At 46.5% G+C, this 18,046-nt stretch overlaps 1 protein-coding gene across 1 annotated transcript in view; it reads left to right on the top strand.

Annotated features, from left to right (window-relative positions):
* COL4A5 (collagen type IV alpha 5 chain) overlaps positions 1–18,046 on the top strand; it is a 589,146-nt gene that overhangs the window by 355,022 nt on the left and 216,078 nt on the right. Inside the window, exons 31-32 of the mRNA XM_085608164.1 lie at positions 5,919–6,086; positions 7,010–7,099. Of these exons, the coding sequence (XP_085464290.1) occupies positions 5,919–6,086; positions 7,010–7,099 (258 nt within the window). The remainder of the gene's footprint in view (positions 1–5,918; positions 6,087–7,009; positions 7,100–18,046) is intronic.

An 18,046-nucleotide genomic window follows, 5' to 3' on the forward strand; every position in this document is an offset into this window, starting at 1 on the left:
ACAATACTCGGCTGTGTATGAGTGGTGGCCCAATAATACAGCTTTATATTAGGTAGAGCCCACCCACCTCAGTCCCATGATAGGGAAAGAAATCTGAAGGCTCATCAGGAGTACACCCAAATAAACCTGGAGAATAGATTTTCTATTGTTTTAAACCATTATGGTGAGAGTTTACGGAGGAAAAGCATCTTGATCACATTACATCTACCACCTATTGATAATTGTAGATTATTTAATCTAGTGAAATCTTGCTTGGTTTTTCCCAAAAGATGTTCCTCACCACATTATCTAATCGAGCGGACAGGCTTACATCCAGATAAGTTGCCTTCTCCACTACCCGGCTAGTTATCATCTCAATTCTTTCATTAATAATAATTTGGGTCTTACCTTTAGTTATAGCATAGCCAGAAACACACCCAAAGCGCCCAGCTTCCTCCTCTATTATTTTAATAGCTGAAATTGGGTCAGGTGTTCCAAGAGCAATGTCATCAGCATAGGCAAGGGTCTTCGTCACCCAATTTTGAGTCCACATTGCCAGAATTTTATCATTGCCTTCCAATCTACAGATAAAGGGGTCAATAAAAATCGCAAATAACGGAGGGGAGCAGGGACAGCCTTGGCTATTCCCGCGTGATATTGAAAAAAATCTCTGATAATATACCATTCACCACAACCCTGGCTGTTGGATCGACATATAGCATTTTGACCGCCTGAATAAAGGATGGGCCAAGCCAGATTCTTGACATTGCCATCCAGAGATACTGCACGAGACCCGGTCAAAGGCTTGTTCTGCATCAAGCAGTGTTTGCTTTGTTCGCCCTAAGTTGGCAGGGTATGTCCAGACGCGGGTCCCTTGCTCACTTTGCCACTGGATTCAAGCTAGCCTGGCTGATGAGGGCTGTTAGCCTGAAACCAGTCCCAGGATGCTTGTTTTCGGTCCAGGGAAGATATGGCTTGGCAGTTTGGGATGGACTGTTCTCCTGAGGCACAGGGTCAAGACTGATTTGCATATAGCTGTGTCTGAACTGGGGTGGCGAAGTGAGCTAAAGAAAGATGATGGATTCAACCCAGATCTGTGACTGGGGGTGAGTGTCTGAAAAGTTTCAGCGCTCTGTCTATCTTCTCTGTGTGTTTGTCAAGCAGAATTAGAGCCATCGGGTCCCCTGCTACATTGGTAGCATCGAGCAGTAATATAACTCTCCGGATATGATTGATTGTCGATCTGCCGGGAATAAACCCATGCTGTCGGTCTGAATAATTTTATGAATAATAGGTGCAAGCCTCATAGCTGAGACTCTAGAATACATTTTCGAGTCACCATTTATCAAGGTTATAGGAGCCCAAATCAAAAGGAGACTTATTTTTTTTCAAGAAAACTGCTACTTTAGCAGAAGACCATGAGCACGGAGGCCTCTCGCCATTAAAAACATGTATTAATAGACTGCTCATAATCTCCATTAGGTGGGTGACAAATACCTGATAACATTCCTTCGGGATGCAATCTGTCCCAGCAGCTTTCCACTTTGCTAGGTCATTTATAGTTAACAGAATCTCGATCCCTTGAGGGCGCTTATCTAATTTCTCCTGATCCTCACTGGCAACCTGTACATATGGGGCTGAATCAAGATACTCCTCAATAGATCTCTGTTCCCTCCTGTTGTTTTCCAAATATAGATTTTTATTATTATTGCTTAAACGCTTTCCTGATCATATCTGGGTCTGTAACTCGGCCTAAGACTGGGTCATTCATTTCCCGTATTAGGTTTGACATCATTTGTTGCCTAATCCAAATTGCTGAATAATGACCAAACTGTTTGTTAAGTTCATAGGCAACTTCCCTCTAGGCCACTAGTTTCTCCATAGCTTTGTTTACTAGGACTTCTAGAATAGCGGCTTTGGCAATAGCAACCCGAAGCTGGCCTGCTTCCATATCCCTCCCTTCCTGGGTGATCGCTATCAGACCCTATTCCGTTGCGCCAGAGCATCATGTAGGTTTTTCATAGTTTGCCTAGTGCGCTTATTATAATTCAGGGAGAACCTCAGTGTTTCCCCCCGAATTCCGGCCTTCAAAGCGTCCCATACTATCTCAATAGAGGTACTTCCTAAATTTCCCCCCAGGAATGCAGGAATCCATTGCCTCATGTGTTCGCAATAATCCTCATTTGATAATAAAATTCTTTCAAAAGTCCATGATCTCACTTACTTAAAGTCAATCCGCTCCAATTCTAAAACAAGTGGGTTATGAGCTGATAGAATACGTGGTAGTATCTCTATACAACACCCTCGAGATAATGTATTGGAAACAAACACATAGTCTAATCTAGCATGCAACCGGTGGGGGGGCTGAAAGAAAGGTAAACCCAGGGTCCAAAGGTTTTAAAAAGTGCCAAAAATCGACCAAGCTATGACCTTGGCACATGCCCCTCAAGGTCTGGAACACCTTAGGTTTCCTTCAAAAATATTGCCTTCCCTCTTCCATAGACCAATCACTTGGCAAATTAATATTACAATCTCCACAAACAATAACAGGGAGAGGACAGAGTGTGAATTCTTTAGGAACAACATCAAACACATGGTTGATTTGTACCTTAACCCACATCATGAAAAAACACATATTTCATACCCACATACCTTCCAGAAACAACTCATGAAAAAGGTGATTAATGTACCTTCCTTCTTTACCAGCTTGTGAGCCCTCCCCTCCCACCCTCTTGCCACCCTCCACCCTCCACCCACCACCAAAACCATGGCAATTAAACTCAGCCATGATCTGCAGCCACTACACTCAGCCCTTCACCACTCTCCCAATGCTTCCCACCTCCACAACCTTTCAGCGCACCCGATACGTACATTATTAACAGCCTTACTCTTCGAATGTATTCACTCTTGTTTACTATCGGATCCATGACTGAAATATCCTCCAAAAATTTCTGAATCTGTATTACTGAGGTAAAGCTATGATTCTGACCCCGAAACACAACTTTCAGCCTAGATGGATTCTGTAGCTACACCGTTGCCCCCACGTTCTGAAGAGGGGCGATAAGTTGTTTTAGTCACCATCTTCTCTCCACAGTGGCATGAGCAAAATCAGGCTTACAGTAGAAAGATATACTCTCGAAGTGTCTTTTCGCATTAGAGCATGCTAAATTATACACTGCTTGCCATAAAAGATAGTTTCCAAAGTATACCAATATTGCTCGGGGTCGAGCTGGATCACTAGACGAACGTCTTGACAGCATCAGGGGGAACCGGTGCACTCGCTGAACCTCCCTATCCCAGTCCCATGCAGAAAATTTGGGAAAAGAGCCTTTCAACAAGGTTATAACATATTTCCTGATGTCACTTCCTGCTATACTTTCAGGTATCCCTAATAACCTTAAATTATTACGACATTGTTGGTTTTCATAATCTTCTAGTTTCCACATGACGTCAGTCAGAACTCCCTCCTGTGCTGTACCCTGGGTCTTCAGCTTTGCAACATAATTTTCCAGCACTCCCATCCATACATAGCCATTCAGAGATGTCGGAGCAGATTTTATCAATTTTCCTCACGGGCCCTTGAAGTTTCTTCGCGGCTAACTGTGCCTGTTGATTGTCCTGCTTCACGTCTTCCTGAAACAGTCTGAGTGATTGCAGAATTAATAAAAGCGAGGGTTCGTCTGGTTTCCCATTGCTTAACAACCCCTGTTCACCTTCCGTACCCCTTACACCAGATTCAGGTGCTTTTTTTTCCCCTCTTGCTACATGCCCTAGGGATAACAGCTGTGTAGCAGAGTAATCCCACCCAAGTTTTCTTGTATACTTCCAAGGGGGGTCTCTCTTCCCCGGGTTCTTTTTCCCTGGCAACTGCTTCTGTTTCACAGAGTTTCCCAGAGTTTCACAGAGCCAGATATCTCTTCCTGTGAGCTACTACTGCTTGACTGTGAAGCCCCTCCTTCACTTGACGCTGATATAATAGCATCGGATGTTTCCTTCTTTCCTGTGCGGGATTCTTTTATTTTTGGCAGGTCTTACTCTTCCAGACCGTTTCCCCTTCTAATAGCCATATTTAAGGAGTGGGCTTCATCTACCATTCCCGCTGTTGGATTAGTACTTGTGGCCAGGGGGAGTTTCCAGAATAGTTACCTCATTTTGCGATGACCAAGGGCTGCTGGTAATTGCTGCTGTATTATCAAACTCTCCGCCTTGGGCTGTGTTACCAGCCCCTGATTCATTGCTCATTTTTGTTGTGTTTTCACAAATGTCCGAGGTTCCCCTCTGACCTTGGCTAACACTCTTAGACAAACCCGCAGCTCCCAGAGGGAAAATATATATATAATGGAAGGATGTAACCCCTCGGGTTCTCGAGTGATCTGTGCTGACAGTTTCTTCCCCTGCTCCATTTTCCCTTTTACTGGGTCGCGGCTCTCCTTTCTTGCCGCCAGGTTTACCATCTGCCTGTCGTTGTGGCTGGGAGATCGTTGCAGTGGGGGGCACCGAGTGTTGCTCTCCTCCTTTACTATGGGTAGCCATAGCCTCGTTCGCCGAGTGGGGCAGAACTTCCTGGCTGAGACCTGCAACCGAGAGGTAACGCAGGAGTTTTGTGGCCGTGACTGCCGCAGCTACCGTCAGTAACAGCCGACCAAGAACCTCCCAGCATGCAAAGCAGTTTCCAGTTTTCCCGTAGAAGAAGCAGCCCCTACGTTCCACTTCCAGCACCCTTGCGCCTAGATGATCAGAGCGCCTCATATTCCCCACCACATCCTTTGGGAGCCTGGAGGAGCGAGTCGTAAGGGGAGAGAGGTGAGCAGCGGCTTTACACAGGCACCATCTTGCTGACTGTTATCTCTCTCCGTCTGCAATTTTTCCACTGCTCTGAATTCATTGGGAGAAATTCAAGCTATTCAGCTTTGGCCCAGAATGGGTGAAAGCAAACAGTATTACTGTGTTATTCCCCATTTTGTACTGCAGTGCTCCTAATGAGCATGAAATTTAGTGCCTCGGCAAAGCATTGCCCCGCGGTAGCATTATTTTCTTAGGTGGTGTTAACATACATTATTACCCTGAAGCTCAAAACGAGTCCCGCAGTGCTATTAATTTAATTGCATAAAAATTGAATTGAGATCTAGCAAATCATTGGAAGGAAAGGATGGATGCACGTGTAAATTTTGTTAGATTTTTCATCTTGAAAATCCTACCCAATTAGATGGTCACAATTTCAAATTTGGGTGTGCATTTTATATATTGTCTGGTTGGTTCTGTTAAGAAACGTCACAAGCTTTTGTGAACTAGTTGTGCAACATTTGTGTTCTTATAACATTGATCTTATACTATCTTTTGAAATATATTTTGGGGGGAGATAGGCCTCACTAATGGCCATACTGTGCTGACATATTCACATGTTTACATTAAATAAAAGCATTTCCCACACACTGCCAAACTGGGCGAGCTTTTTTCCAAACTGACGAGCAGAACTTAAGGAATCCAAGTTAAATACAGATGGGCTCATAATTAACATAAAAATTTTCAGATGTGCTCCGCATAACATGTACATTTTCAGATGTGCTCCTCATAACATATACATTTTCAGATGCGCTCCTCATAACATATACATTTTCATTTGTGCTCTTAACTGACATATACATTTTCAGATGTGCTTTTAATCCCATACATTTTCAGATGTGCTGTTAATTGACATATAAATTTTCTCTGAGTTCCCATCCAGTGCCATGTACCTCTACAGTTAAGTTTTGTTTTATCTGTTCTGATAAGAACAGATAAAATAAAAGTTCTACTAATTTTTAAGTTGTGCTCTTATTATATTTTTGTTCCACTGTAATTCTAGAGCATGAGCAAACATTGCTCTGCAGATGTGAAGGAGAAAATCCAAACTTCCTGATGGGTTGGTAGAGATTTAACATTATCCTGTTATGATCTAGGAGTTCCCGGAAATGTGGGTGAGAAAGGTGACCCTGGACCTCCAGGGTTTGATGTACCAGGACCAAAAGGTGAACCTGGCAGCCCAGGGTTTCCAGGAGAACGTGGCTTTCCTGGTCCTCCAGGTCTGTCAGGACAACCAGGGCGAGATGGCATACCAGGCTTTCCAGGTGAGTTCACCTGTTCCAGTAATGCGGTTAGCAGCATTATCACTGTACCGGGCATTGCGTTTGGGGAAGGTTGCTTTGGGAGGTAGAAGGAAGGAATACTTTTACCATTAACATCAGTGGAGGGTTTTACTTAACTGACATTATTGTGTTTTAAATGGGCAACTAGACTGCACGAGAGACGAACATCCTGTTCTCAAAATGTTTTTCTCCATGTGTCATCATGCTTCTGATGTACTCAAAATATGCAGTGGTAAAACCATAATGTGGATGTAAGTATTGATTACATCTTAATGTTCACTTTGTCACAAGGTTCAAAGGCTGAGTATTAGTGATGTTTCTGTAATAAGGTTTGAGTAGCTGGGGGTTGGGTGGAGTTGGGGACACTGCCTATATGGCATGCATCATGGCTGTAATGATGCTGTATAAGCATTGCTACACTGTGGTCTTGATGCAATGTATTAATCCTCTGAAAATCAAAAAGGAAAATTAAAGGGAAAAAAAGGTTCAAAGGATGAGTCCAAGGGTTTTGGACATGTGCGAGGCAGCTCATCTGGGGGCACCTGCGCATTCCCTCATTTTGCCCACTCACGCTGGTCCACTCTGCAGGGTTACTGATAATATCAATCATAAATTTCATCGTATTTCTCATTTGGACCTAAAAACACCATTTGCAGTCTTACATGCCCCTTTATCTCATAGGTTTCCTATTTATATTCAGAAGATTCATAATTTGAGGTTTAAAACGGCTTGAAATATGAAGTGATGTCTTTGCTTTTGTCTTTGCTTTGTGATTCTTTTGGGGGTGGTAAAATAATTCCATAAGGAGATTGACACATAGCTCAATGTTGAGGTGCATCATTTTGTGGTTGATTTGCATATTTATTTATCATAATGTTGATACTCTTTTAACTTCTCTGCTGTAGGTGCGAAAGGTGACATGGGCTTAATGGGATCCCCCGGTCCCGTTGGGCCTCCGGGCCCTCCTGGAGGTCCTGGCTTTCCAGGTCCTAAAGGTAATAATATTTTAGATATTTTGAATTCTATAACCTGAACATTCAACTCGTATGTCTAACTATGCCGAAGGTCACCATCTTGTTACTCAGTTCCCAGGTAAAATGTAGGAGTAGAAATGAGCTTGTGGCAACTGATTCACTGGTGATGAGGTAATGAAATGTATAATTCTTATGAAGAATTCAGCACTTAATCGGTTAGTCGTGCATTTGGCACTCAGCGCATTGCCTTAATAGCCACTCTGTAGGGCCCTTATTTATGGTTCAGGTAAAAAAAAATTACCTGTGCATACATTTATTGTAATTGCATTTATATAGCGCTTACTACCCCTGACGAGGCATCAAAGCACTTTTTTACTGAGTAGCACCCTACTCTGGAACCCATAAAGGATTAGTGTTGGATTAGTATAGTGAAATATGAAAGTAATTTGAGTGGTGGATATTAGTCAGTTATTTGGATTGAAAAGGATAGCGGAGGGATAGAAAAAGGAAAAAAGATTTGCATTTATATAGCGCTTGTTACCCCTGATTATGTGTTGAAGCGCTATTTTGGCGAGTAGCACGCTACTCTGGAACCCATAAAGTATTAGTTTTGAATTAGTATAGTGAAATATGAAAGTAATTTTAGTGGTATGCCAGGTTCAGGTCAAACCTTTTCATCCAGATTAGTATTTTTGGGAATTAATAATTTTGCAGCGTGAATCTTTCTGGATTCACTATGCTGTTCATTATTCCGCGGTCTGGTGGTTGGGTCCGGAATCGTAGTCTTTCTTTTTTTTTTTTTATAGCCCAGATGGGCGTCGACGTCCCACCATTTGGTGTACCTCTCGTGACGTCTGCACGCTTCCTGCGGAAGCCCCCACCTCGGGGCGCCATCTTCAGATTCTTTTTTCCGCCGTTGGGTCTGGATCGTCACCGTGAAGCTCCAGAGTTTTTGGGGAAGAAAAGAAGAAAAAGCACGAGTTTCATCGAAGAAGACGTGGAGGAAGACTACAGAAAGGAAGATCAACAAGCCGGGAGGACGAAGAAGGAGGAGAACCTCGAGATCTTCGACGTCCAACGGAGAATGCGCACTCAGGGACACTAAGCGCAGGAATGGACAAGACACCCTTTAAATTCTGCCGTAACTGCTACCATAAATACGCGCAGAAGGACCTGCACCCGGTCTGCAATCTTTGCCTGCCAGTCGACCACGAGAGCAAAGACTGCAACGCCTGTTCTGCCTTCACACCGAAGACACTCCGGGTTAGAGAGAGACAGAGGAGAGCGAATTACAACATGCAGGGCAAGGGACAGGCCCCATCGCTGTACAAACTGGGCCTCTTCATCGACAATGAAGACCACGTCGCCAAGGGACCAGATGACTTCACGGTCGAAGAGACTGATAAGAAAACGTCTGATAAAGTAGGAGAGACGTCGAACACTAAACCCTCGACAGGGCCCCGAAAGCCTGAGTCAGACTCTCGAAAAACAGAGTCAAAGTCCTCGAAAGGAGCACCGGCGCCGAAAATTTTGACGACCGCAGCTGCATCCAAGGACGAAAGGCCCGGCGGATCCTTTGAAAAGTAGTCCCAGGTGCCGAAGACCGACAAAAAGCCAAGGTCGTCGAAGCAAGGCCAAGAACTGGGGCGCTCGACTTCGAAGGAAAAGGTCACGTCGACGCCGGCTCTGGCGAAAAGAACCGCACTTGACGCCAAACAGGCCTCAGAGCTGGAAAAGAAGAAGAGGAGGCTCGGGGTAGAGATGTAGAGCATCCTACAAAGGAAAAAGGAGTTCTACGAAAAAAATGAAAAAATTCACGATTCCCACAAAACCACCGTCGGTCATGGTAGACGTCGAGGAACTGTCTAAAACTCCGGGAGAAGAAGAAGAGGACCTATACTTTGAGGGAGAGGAAGATGAGGACCAACAATCAAACTACGGCTCGGCGCCGTCAACGACACAGGACCTGGAGTGGCAGGACCTCGACGCCGAAAACCCGGAAGAGCCTGTGGAGACTTACCCTTCGAGGCCTTCGCCGCCAGATGACATTGGGGCCTACAATATGGTCATCAAAATCGCAGCTGCAGCTTTTGGGGTTAAGCTGGAGGAAGAAAAGCCGAAAGCAGACTTTTTGCTGGAAACACTGCTCCCCATCCAAACGAGGAGCCAGTTCCTCCCCATGCTTCAAAGTGTCATGAACCAGGGGAAGGAGGCGTTCAAGGACCCAGCAACATGCAGGTCCATCACACCTAGGATGGAGAAAAAGTATAAGCACTCCTCACAGTACCCTCCCTACATCATGGGATCCGTCACAGCGGACTCCATCATCTCGTCAACTGCCAGGAAAAGGGCTAATGTCCCGGCAACCTCTGGCCCACCACCAGACAAGGAAAGCAGGAGGATGGACCTGACTGGGAGGAAGATTGAGAGAAACGCGGCAATGCACTGGCGCATGGCGAACTCCAATGCCCCACTGAACAGACACCAATACCAACATTGGGACGAAATGGGGGACCTAATCAAGCACCTGCCCGAACAACACCAGCAAAGAGCCTTGCACCTGGTGGAGGAAGGGAAGAATATCGCAAATTCTTGCCTTAAAATGGCCTTAGATGGAGCCGAAACATCAAGCAGGTTGATGGCAATAGGGATAATGGAAAGAAGGCATGCCTGGCTCAGGATCTCAGGCTTCAAGCCGGAAGTCCAGAACAACATTCTGAACACCCCTTTCAACGGGGAAATGCTGTTCGGAGCCCCGGTGGATGAAAAACTCACCCAGCTCAAAAAGGAGAACAAAACAGCAAGGTCCATGGGGGCCCTTCAATTCAGAGGGATGAGAAGAGGTACCCCAACACGGAGACCATACGGAAGGGGCAGAAACCAGCCGGGAACGTCACACCAGACTTTCCAGCAGGGGCACCAGGGCGACAATCACGGCCAGCAGAAACAAAATTGGCAGTACCAGCCTCGGGGCCAGTCCTTCCGCAGTAGAGGGAACGGACGAGGGCAAAGACGAAGAGGGGAGAACAACCCGCCTCAAAGTGACTCTGCCCGGCGAAGCGTGCTCACCCACAAGATCCCTCCCAGGGGAGAGCACAAAAAATTCAACGAGGGGGTTACACAGACCAAACGCCAACGAGCATGCAACCCCAGTAGGCGGAAGGCTGAGATTTTTCCTTCAGGAATGGAAAAAGATAATAACAGACAAATGGATACTCAACATCATACAGTTTGGATACTGCATAGAGTTGGAAAGGAAACCACCGAACAGGAAACCAAAGAAAAGGGAACACTCAGGACAGGAGCTAGTGCAACTCGTAGAGGAAGCACAAGAGCTACTCCAAAAGGAGGCGATAGAACCAGTACCATTCAAAGAAAGGAACAAGGGAGTGTACTCAAACTACTTCCTGGTACCAAAGGTGGACGAAACACTAAGACCCATCCTGGATCTACGGTTCCTAATCAAGTACATAAGGACTCAAAAATTCAAAATGACGTCCCTACAAGAGGTACTCCCTCAGAAGAGAGACGGAGACTTCATGTCCACCGTGGACCTCAAAGATGCATACCTGCACATTCCAATAAACAGGCGGCACAAACATCTGTTAAGATTTACCATCAACAAAGATCACTACCAGTTCACAACCATGGCATTCGGACTAAAGTCCGCACCACGGGTTTTCACAAAATGCCTTGCGGCAGTGGCGGCGTACCTGCGGAGGGAAGGGATTCATGTATACCCTTATCTCGACGACTGGCTAATAAAAGCAAGTTCACGCGAAAGATGCGAGGAACACGCACAGCGGGTCACAAGGACGCTAACAAAGCTGGGATTCTCCATACACTGGGGGAAATCCTCAATGGAACCGGAACAGGTGAAGATCTTCCTGGGAGCACATATCAACACCATACAGAAAACAGTGATCCCCAGCGACAAGAGAACAATGGCCCTGCTGAGGGAGACGTGCCTCTGCCAGAAGGGGCGAGCTCTGACAGTGAGGACAGCAAGCAAGATGATGGGGATGATGGCGTCATGCATTCACCTAGTCCCCAATGTACGCCTGCACATGAGACCATTCCAGGAATGGCTGCAACAACAATGGTCACAAGCAACAGGAAGTTGGGAGGATCTAGTGGTTGTAACGCACACTGTGCAAGAAGAGATAGCGTGGTGGAACAAGGAGAACATAACAATAGGGAAGCCCTTGACCCCACCAAGCCCAACGGTGACCATCACCACAGACGCATCCCAGATAGGATGGGGAGCACATATGAACAAGCTCAGAGTGAGGGGTCTGTGGACTCCAGCAGATGCGGTCAGACACATCAACTACCTGGAATTGAAGACCGTATTCCTAGCCCTGAAGGCCTTCCAGAAAAAACTGTACAACCAGAAGGTGTTGATACAAATCGACAATACGACTACAATGTTTTACATCAAGAAGCAGGGAGGAACACAATCATTCCCTCTATCCGACCTGGCTCAGGAGACTTGGAGATGGGCCATCCCACTGATAATAGACCTGCTGGCCGTACACCTACCAGGGAAGGACAATGTGGAAGCAGACTGGCTCAATAGGCAGACTTCAGCATCCCACGAGTGGGAACTCAATGGACAGGAAACGCAAAGGCTATTCAGAAGGTGGGGTACACCGACGATAGACCTGTTTGCAACACACCTGAATGCAAAATGCCAAAACTTCGCATCCAGACAACCAGAAAAACAATCCCAGGGGAATGCCCTATGGATAAGCTGGTCAAAAACATTTGCCTATGCTTTTCCCCCAATACCACTGATACCCAGGGTACTCAACAAGTGCAGGACCAGCAACATGACACTGATCCTAGTGGCACCACAGTGGCCGAGACAGACCTGGTACTCACATATAATGGAAATGGCACAGGGGCCAGCCCACAAGTTCACCAAAAGGAGAAGTTCTACACCCATAGCCAGAGAGCCTCAGCCTAGCGGCATGGATCCTGAAGACATAGAGTTCGCACACCTTAAGCTACCACACAGCACCATGCGAGTGCTCCGGGAGGCAAGGAGGCCAACGACACGAAAATGCTATGGGGAGAAATGGAAGAGGTTCACATAATGGTGCAGCAGAAAGAAACTGCAGAACAAGTTGACAAAGGAATCAACGGTGCTGAGAAACCTCACACACCTACTAAAGGCTAAACTATGTTCATCCTCGTTAAGGGTACACCCAGCCTCGATTGTAGCTTACACACGAGGATAGACGGGGGAAAGTTTCTGTTCGAGGCATATGAGCTGCAGATCACACACTTAGGATAAGATCGCCATCTGGTGTTGGGCTTGGATGCTTGCAGGTTGTTGTTGTCTTCGGAAGAAGTCTTTGGTCACGAGATAGGTAACTCCTCCCTTGGACGATAGTGCGCATGGGCATCCACTCCTTCCTCAGATTGTTTTTTTCCGCCATTGGGTTCGGATGTAACTTTTCCACTCCGGTAGAAAAATTCTAACACAAGCTTTCGAAGCAAAAAACTTTTTACCAACTACATCGAGACACCTTCACTCGACATTGAATTCATCGGGCCGGTTCCGGACGTCGACGCGGGCGATTGGACCTATCCGCGCCGTGAGGCCTACGGCTCATGGAAAGGACGCTGTTTAAAAAATGCCCCCAATGTGGAGCAAAATTCCCACACAGTGACCATCACAAGGTCTGTAACCTGTGCCTATCACCGGAACACGACGAGTCCAGCTGTCCAGCCTGCGCCGCATTTCGATCCAAAAAGACCATTCGGGATCGAAGAGCTCGACACCATATCATGGCACACAGACCGGCCCCGGAACCAGAAGACATCTTTGATGAGGGTCCCGATGCCCCGGAAGAAGATTCCGAGGAACTTCAAATTATATCAGAAGCAGACGACTCAGACGACCCCATTACTCCGGGGCAACGCGTGAGTACCAATGCCCCTACCCCAACCCCTCCAAAAAAGGCATTGGTCAAGACTTCGCCAGCTGGCCCCAGTCGAGACCGAAAACAACCTTCAGAAGCCCCGCCTCCGGGCTCGGCTCCGAAGAAACACAAGCCTTCCGGTGGCTCGGGCCCGAGAAAACTACATATCATTGTACCCCCGCTACCTTCAGCACCGAAGACACAAGCCCTCTCGGCACCGAAACCGGCTCTGGCGCCTTTGGCACCGAAAACATCGAGGCCCATAGACAAACCGGCACCGAAAGCTCCCAAGCTCAAAGACTCCATTTCGGCACCGAAACCTTCATCGGCACCGAAACCCTCACCGGCACCGCAACCCTCATCGGCACCGAAACAACCGGCTAAGGACTATACTACACCTCCTAAAGCCAAAGACTCTACCGATCACCCAAAACCTCAATCGGAACCGAAAAAATCGGCGCCAAAGTCTGTTGCTGAAGACCAAGAACTTTTCCACCCAGATCCCACACAGAAAAGGATCTATATTAATCCAAAAACTGGACATGTCACTGCTGTGCTATGTAAGAAAAGGAAACTGGACACAACACCTTCCCCAGTTCCTGTAAAGAAGAAGGACTCAGCAACGTCACCTATTCCTCCTTCCTCCCCTGTACGACCTCCTACCCCACCCCCCCTGCCTACAATACCATTACCTCTACCATCTCCTTCACATACACCACCACCTCAGGATGATGATGATGACCTAGGGGGAGGGGGTAATCCGGATGATCTTAATGATCCTAATGATCCCTTCACAGATCCAGACATCGTACCATTGGATGACTGGGCATACCCTCTACCAGATATGCCTGACCCTACTACATATCCCTCCAAACCCTCACCTCCTGATGACCACCTGGGGTGTGGACAACTAGTACACAGAGCAGCACTTTACCATGGCGTCACCATGCACTCAGATGCACCCGAGGAAGACTTCCTCTTAGACACTTTTGAACAGTCTCAGAAATCCGTTCAAATTTTACCAATGATTAAAGGGGTCATAAAACACGCCACAGAAGTTTTTAAAGACCCCGTACGGGCCAGGGTACTTAACCCTAGAATTGAGAAAAAATATAGACCCGCCCCAGAAGATCCTCCTTACATCAAAGGACAGCTCCCTCTGGATTCTTTGGTCCAATGCAAGGAAACGTGCTAACTCCCAAACCTCAGGAGATACACCACCCCCGACAAGGAATCCAAACTATTAGAAGCCTCGGGCAAAAGAGTAGCAGCACAAGCAGCTAACCATTGGCGTATTGCCAACACACAAGCCCTATTAGCACGCTATGATAGGGCTCACTATGATCAGTTGGAAGAGCTGATACAACACCTACCAGACCAATACAAGTCCCAGGCAAATGACCTTGTACAAGAGGGAAAACTTATATAAAATGCCTCAATTAAATGTGCACTTGACGCAGCAGATACTGCCTCTCGGGCAATAAATACAAGTATACTCCTTAGACGCCATGCATGGCTACGTATTTCAGGCTTTAAGCCAGAAGTACAAAGTACCATACTTGGCCAACCATTTAACCAAGAGCAACTGTTTGGACCAGCAGTAGACACGGCACTTGAAAAGATGAAAAAAGACACTGAGACTGCTAAGTCCATGAGAGCGTTACAGTCCCCACAACCACGTGGCTCCTTTCGACGCTCCTTCTACAGAGGAGCCTCCAAAACTATGGGAGCAGACACCTCCTCCACATTCAAAACCTCTACACAAACATCCCCAAATAGAGGATATTTTAGAGGAGGATATAGAGGAAACAACACCAAGGGACGAGGTCGAGGCAATACCAACACTCGTACCTCCCCCGCCACAAAACAGTGACTTTCCTCCACTCCCCCCAGACCATTCCACTCCAGTCGGGGGAAGACTCAAACAGTTCCTACCTGTCTGGAATTCCATCACAACAGACAAGTGGATAAGACAAATTATCCAGTATGGTTACTGCCTGGAACTCACCACTACCCCCCCCCCCCCAACACATACCACCCAAACAGCGTTCCATGTCACCAGACCATCTTACGCTCCTCAAACAAGAGGTTCTCTCATTGCTTCAAAAACACGCAATAGAACTAGTTCCCTTACAACATCAAGGAACAGGGGTTTACTCACTGTACTTCCTAATCCCCAAGAAGGACGAGAAGTTACGACCAATACTCGACCTCAGTCTCCTAAATCAGTACATAAACTCAGATCATTTTCATATGATCACTCTTCAACAAGTGCTCCCACTATTACAACAAGACGATTTCCTTGCCACACTAGATCTCAAGGATGCCATTTTTTCACATTCCCATGCATCCTGCACACAGGAAGTATCTAAGATTCCTGGTAGACGGACGGCACTATCAGTTTACAGTATTTCCATTCGGAGTGACAACTGCGCCCAGAGTATTCACCAAACGCCTAGCAGTAGTAGCAGCGCATCTCAGGAGACAACAAATTCATGTCTTCCCATATCTGGACGATTGGCTCATAAAAGCCAATTCATTCAACAAATGCGTCCTACAGACTCACCAAACTATTCAAATCTTACACAACTTGGGATTCACGATCAACTATCCCAAATCTCAACTACAACCCTCCCACATTCACCAATATCTGGGAGCCATCATAAATACCTCCAAGGCCCTTGCTTATCACAGCCCAGCCAGGATCACCAATATGCAAGCTCTCATTTCCAAATTTCAACCCCAACACTCTCTTCCAGTGAGAGTGTTCATGCAACTCATAGGCATGATGGCGTCATGCATCTTCATTGTGCCTTATGCAAGACTTCAAATGCGTCCCTTGCAAGAATGTCTAGCACGTCAGTGGAACCAGGCTCACGGACAACTTACGGATCTGGTGTTGGTGGACAGCCGCTCACATCGCTCCCTAAAATAGTGGAACACCATAAACCTGTCCAAAGGGCGGCCGTTCTTAGAGCCTCTTCCACAGGTAGTGCTGACAACCGACGCATCTCTCACAGGATGGGGAGCCCATCTCCTAGGACACACCACTCAGGGCAAATGGACCACTCAACAAAAGATGCTCCATATCAATTACCTGGAACTACTGGCAGTATCCCTAGCACTAAAATCATTCCAATTACATCTACAAAACAAGACTGTCCTTATCCGGACGGACAACATGACAGCCATGTATTACATACAGAAACAAGGAGGCACACATTCTCTCCAGCTGTCCCAGCTCGCACAGAACATTTGGAGATGGGCCATTCCCCAGAACATATATTTGCTAGCAGAACACCTTCCAGGAGTTCACAATCAGATTGCCGACTTGTTGAGTCGACAGACCCAACAGATCCACTAATGGGAATTAAACCCACAAGTCCTACTCCCATTCTTCAAAAAATGGGGCCAACCGGACATAGACCTGTTCGCCACACACGAAAACAAAAAATGCCCAACTTTCGCCGCCAGGTTTCCCCACCCACAATCGAAGGGCAATGTGATATGGATGAACTGGTCAGGCAGATTTGCGTACGCTTTTCCGCCTCTCCCACTCATTCCATTCGTGGTACGCAAGCTCAGGCAACAGTCTCTCAAACTGATACTAGTAGCTCCCACATGGGCACGCCAGCCCTGGTTCACAACACTGCTGGAACTCTCTCTAGTTCCACACCCAAAACTGCTCCTCTCCCCGTCCTTATTAACCCAGAACCATGGAGAAATCAGACACCCAGATCCACAGCAACTGAACCTAGCGATCTGGCTCCTGAAGTCCTAGAGTTCGGTTATCTCAACCTACCTCCAGACTGCATGAATATTATAAAAGAGGCCAGACGACCTACCACTAGAGCCTGTTACGCTGCAAAATGGAAACGATTTGCCATTTACTGCACTAACAACGATATACGCCCACTAGATGCATCCATCCAAAACATCATTTGCTACTTACTACACTTGTAAAGATGTAATTTAGCGTACTCATCCACACGTCTCCACTTAGCAGCATTAGCTGCTTACTTACAAAATCGACAACACTTGTCACTATTTAGAGTGCCTGCAATCAAAGCCTTCATGGAAGGTCTTAAAAGGATTATTCCTCCCAGATTACCACCCTCTCCAGTGTGGAATCTAAATATTGTTCTCACTAGGCTCATGGGTCCCCCATTTGAACCTCTGCATAAATGTGAACTACAATTCCTTACATGGAAAGTAGCTTTCTTTATTGCTATCACATCCCTTCGAAGGGTAAGTGAAATCCAGGCTTTAACCATACAAGAACCATTCCTACAACTACACCGTAACAAAGTGGTTCTTAGAACAAATCCTAAATTCCTGCCAAAAGTCATTTCTCCGTTCCATCTTAACCAATCAGTCGAGCTACCAGTGTTCTTCCCAAATCCGGACTCGGTAGCTGAACGAGCTCTTCATACCTTAGACATTAAAAGAGCCCTACTTTATTACATTGACAGAACCAAATCTTTCCGCAAAACCAAACAATTGTTTGTTGCTTTCTCACCACCACATAAAGGCAACCCCATTTCCAAATCCGGGATAGCCAGGTGGATAGTTAAATGCATCCAAATATGTTACCAAAAAGCTAAATGCACTCTGACAGTTCCCCCTAGAGCGCACTCCACACGCAAAATAGGGGCTTCCATGGCATTCTTAGGAAACATTCCCTTAGAAGATATTTGTAAGGCAGCCACATGGTCTACAAAACACACCTTCACCAAACATTACTGTGTTGATGTGCAAGCAAAACAACAAGCTTCTGTGGGTCAGGCTGTCCTTAAAACTTTATTCCAAACTGCTGCAGCTGATACAGGTGACCACCACTAGGGGAGATACTGCTGTATAATCTATCCTAAGTGTTTGATCTGCAGCTCATATGCCTCGAACGGAATATGCTACTTACCACTATGCATCTGTTCTTGGCATGTAGAGCTGCAGAGCCACACACGCCCACCCACCTCCCCGGGACCTGTATCTGTTCCAGCATAGTCTTAATTAGACATTACACATGGACATCCTTTCT

Source organism: Triturus cristatus, chromosome 5_2, assembly GCF_964204655.1.
Source record: "Triturus cristatus chromosome 5_2, aTriCri1.1, whole genome shotgun sequence".
Classification (NCBI taxonomy): domain Eukaryota; kingdom Metazoa; phylum Chordata; class Amphibia; order Caudata; family Salamandridae; genus Triturus; species Triturus cristatus.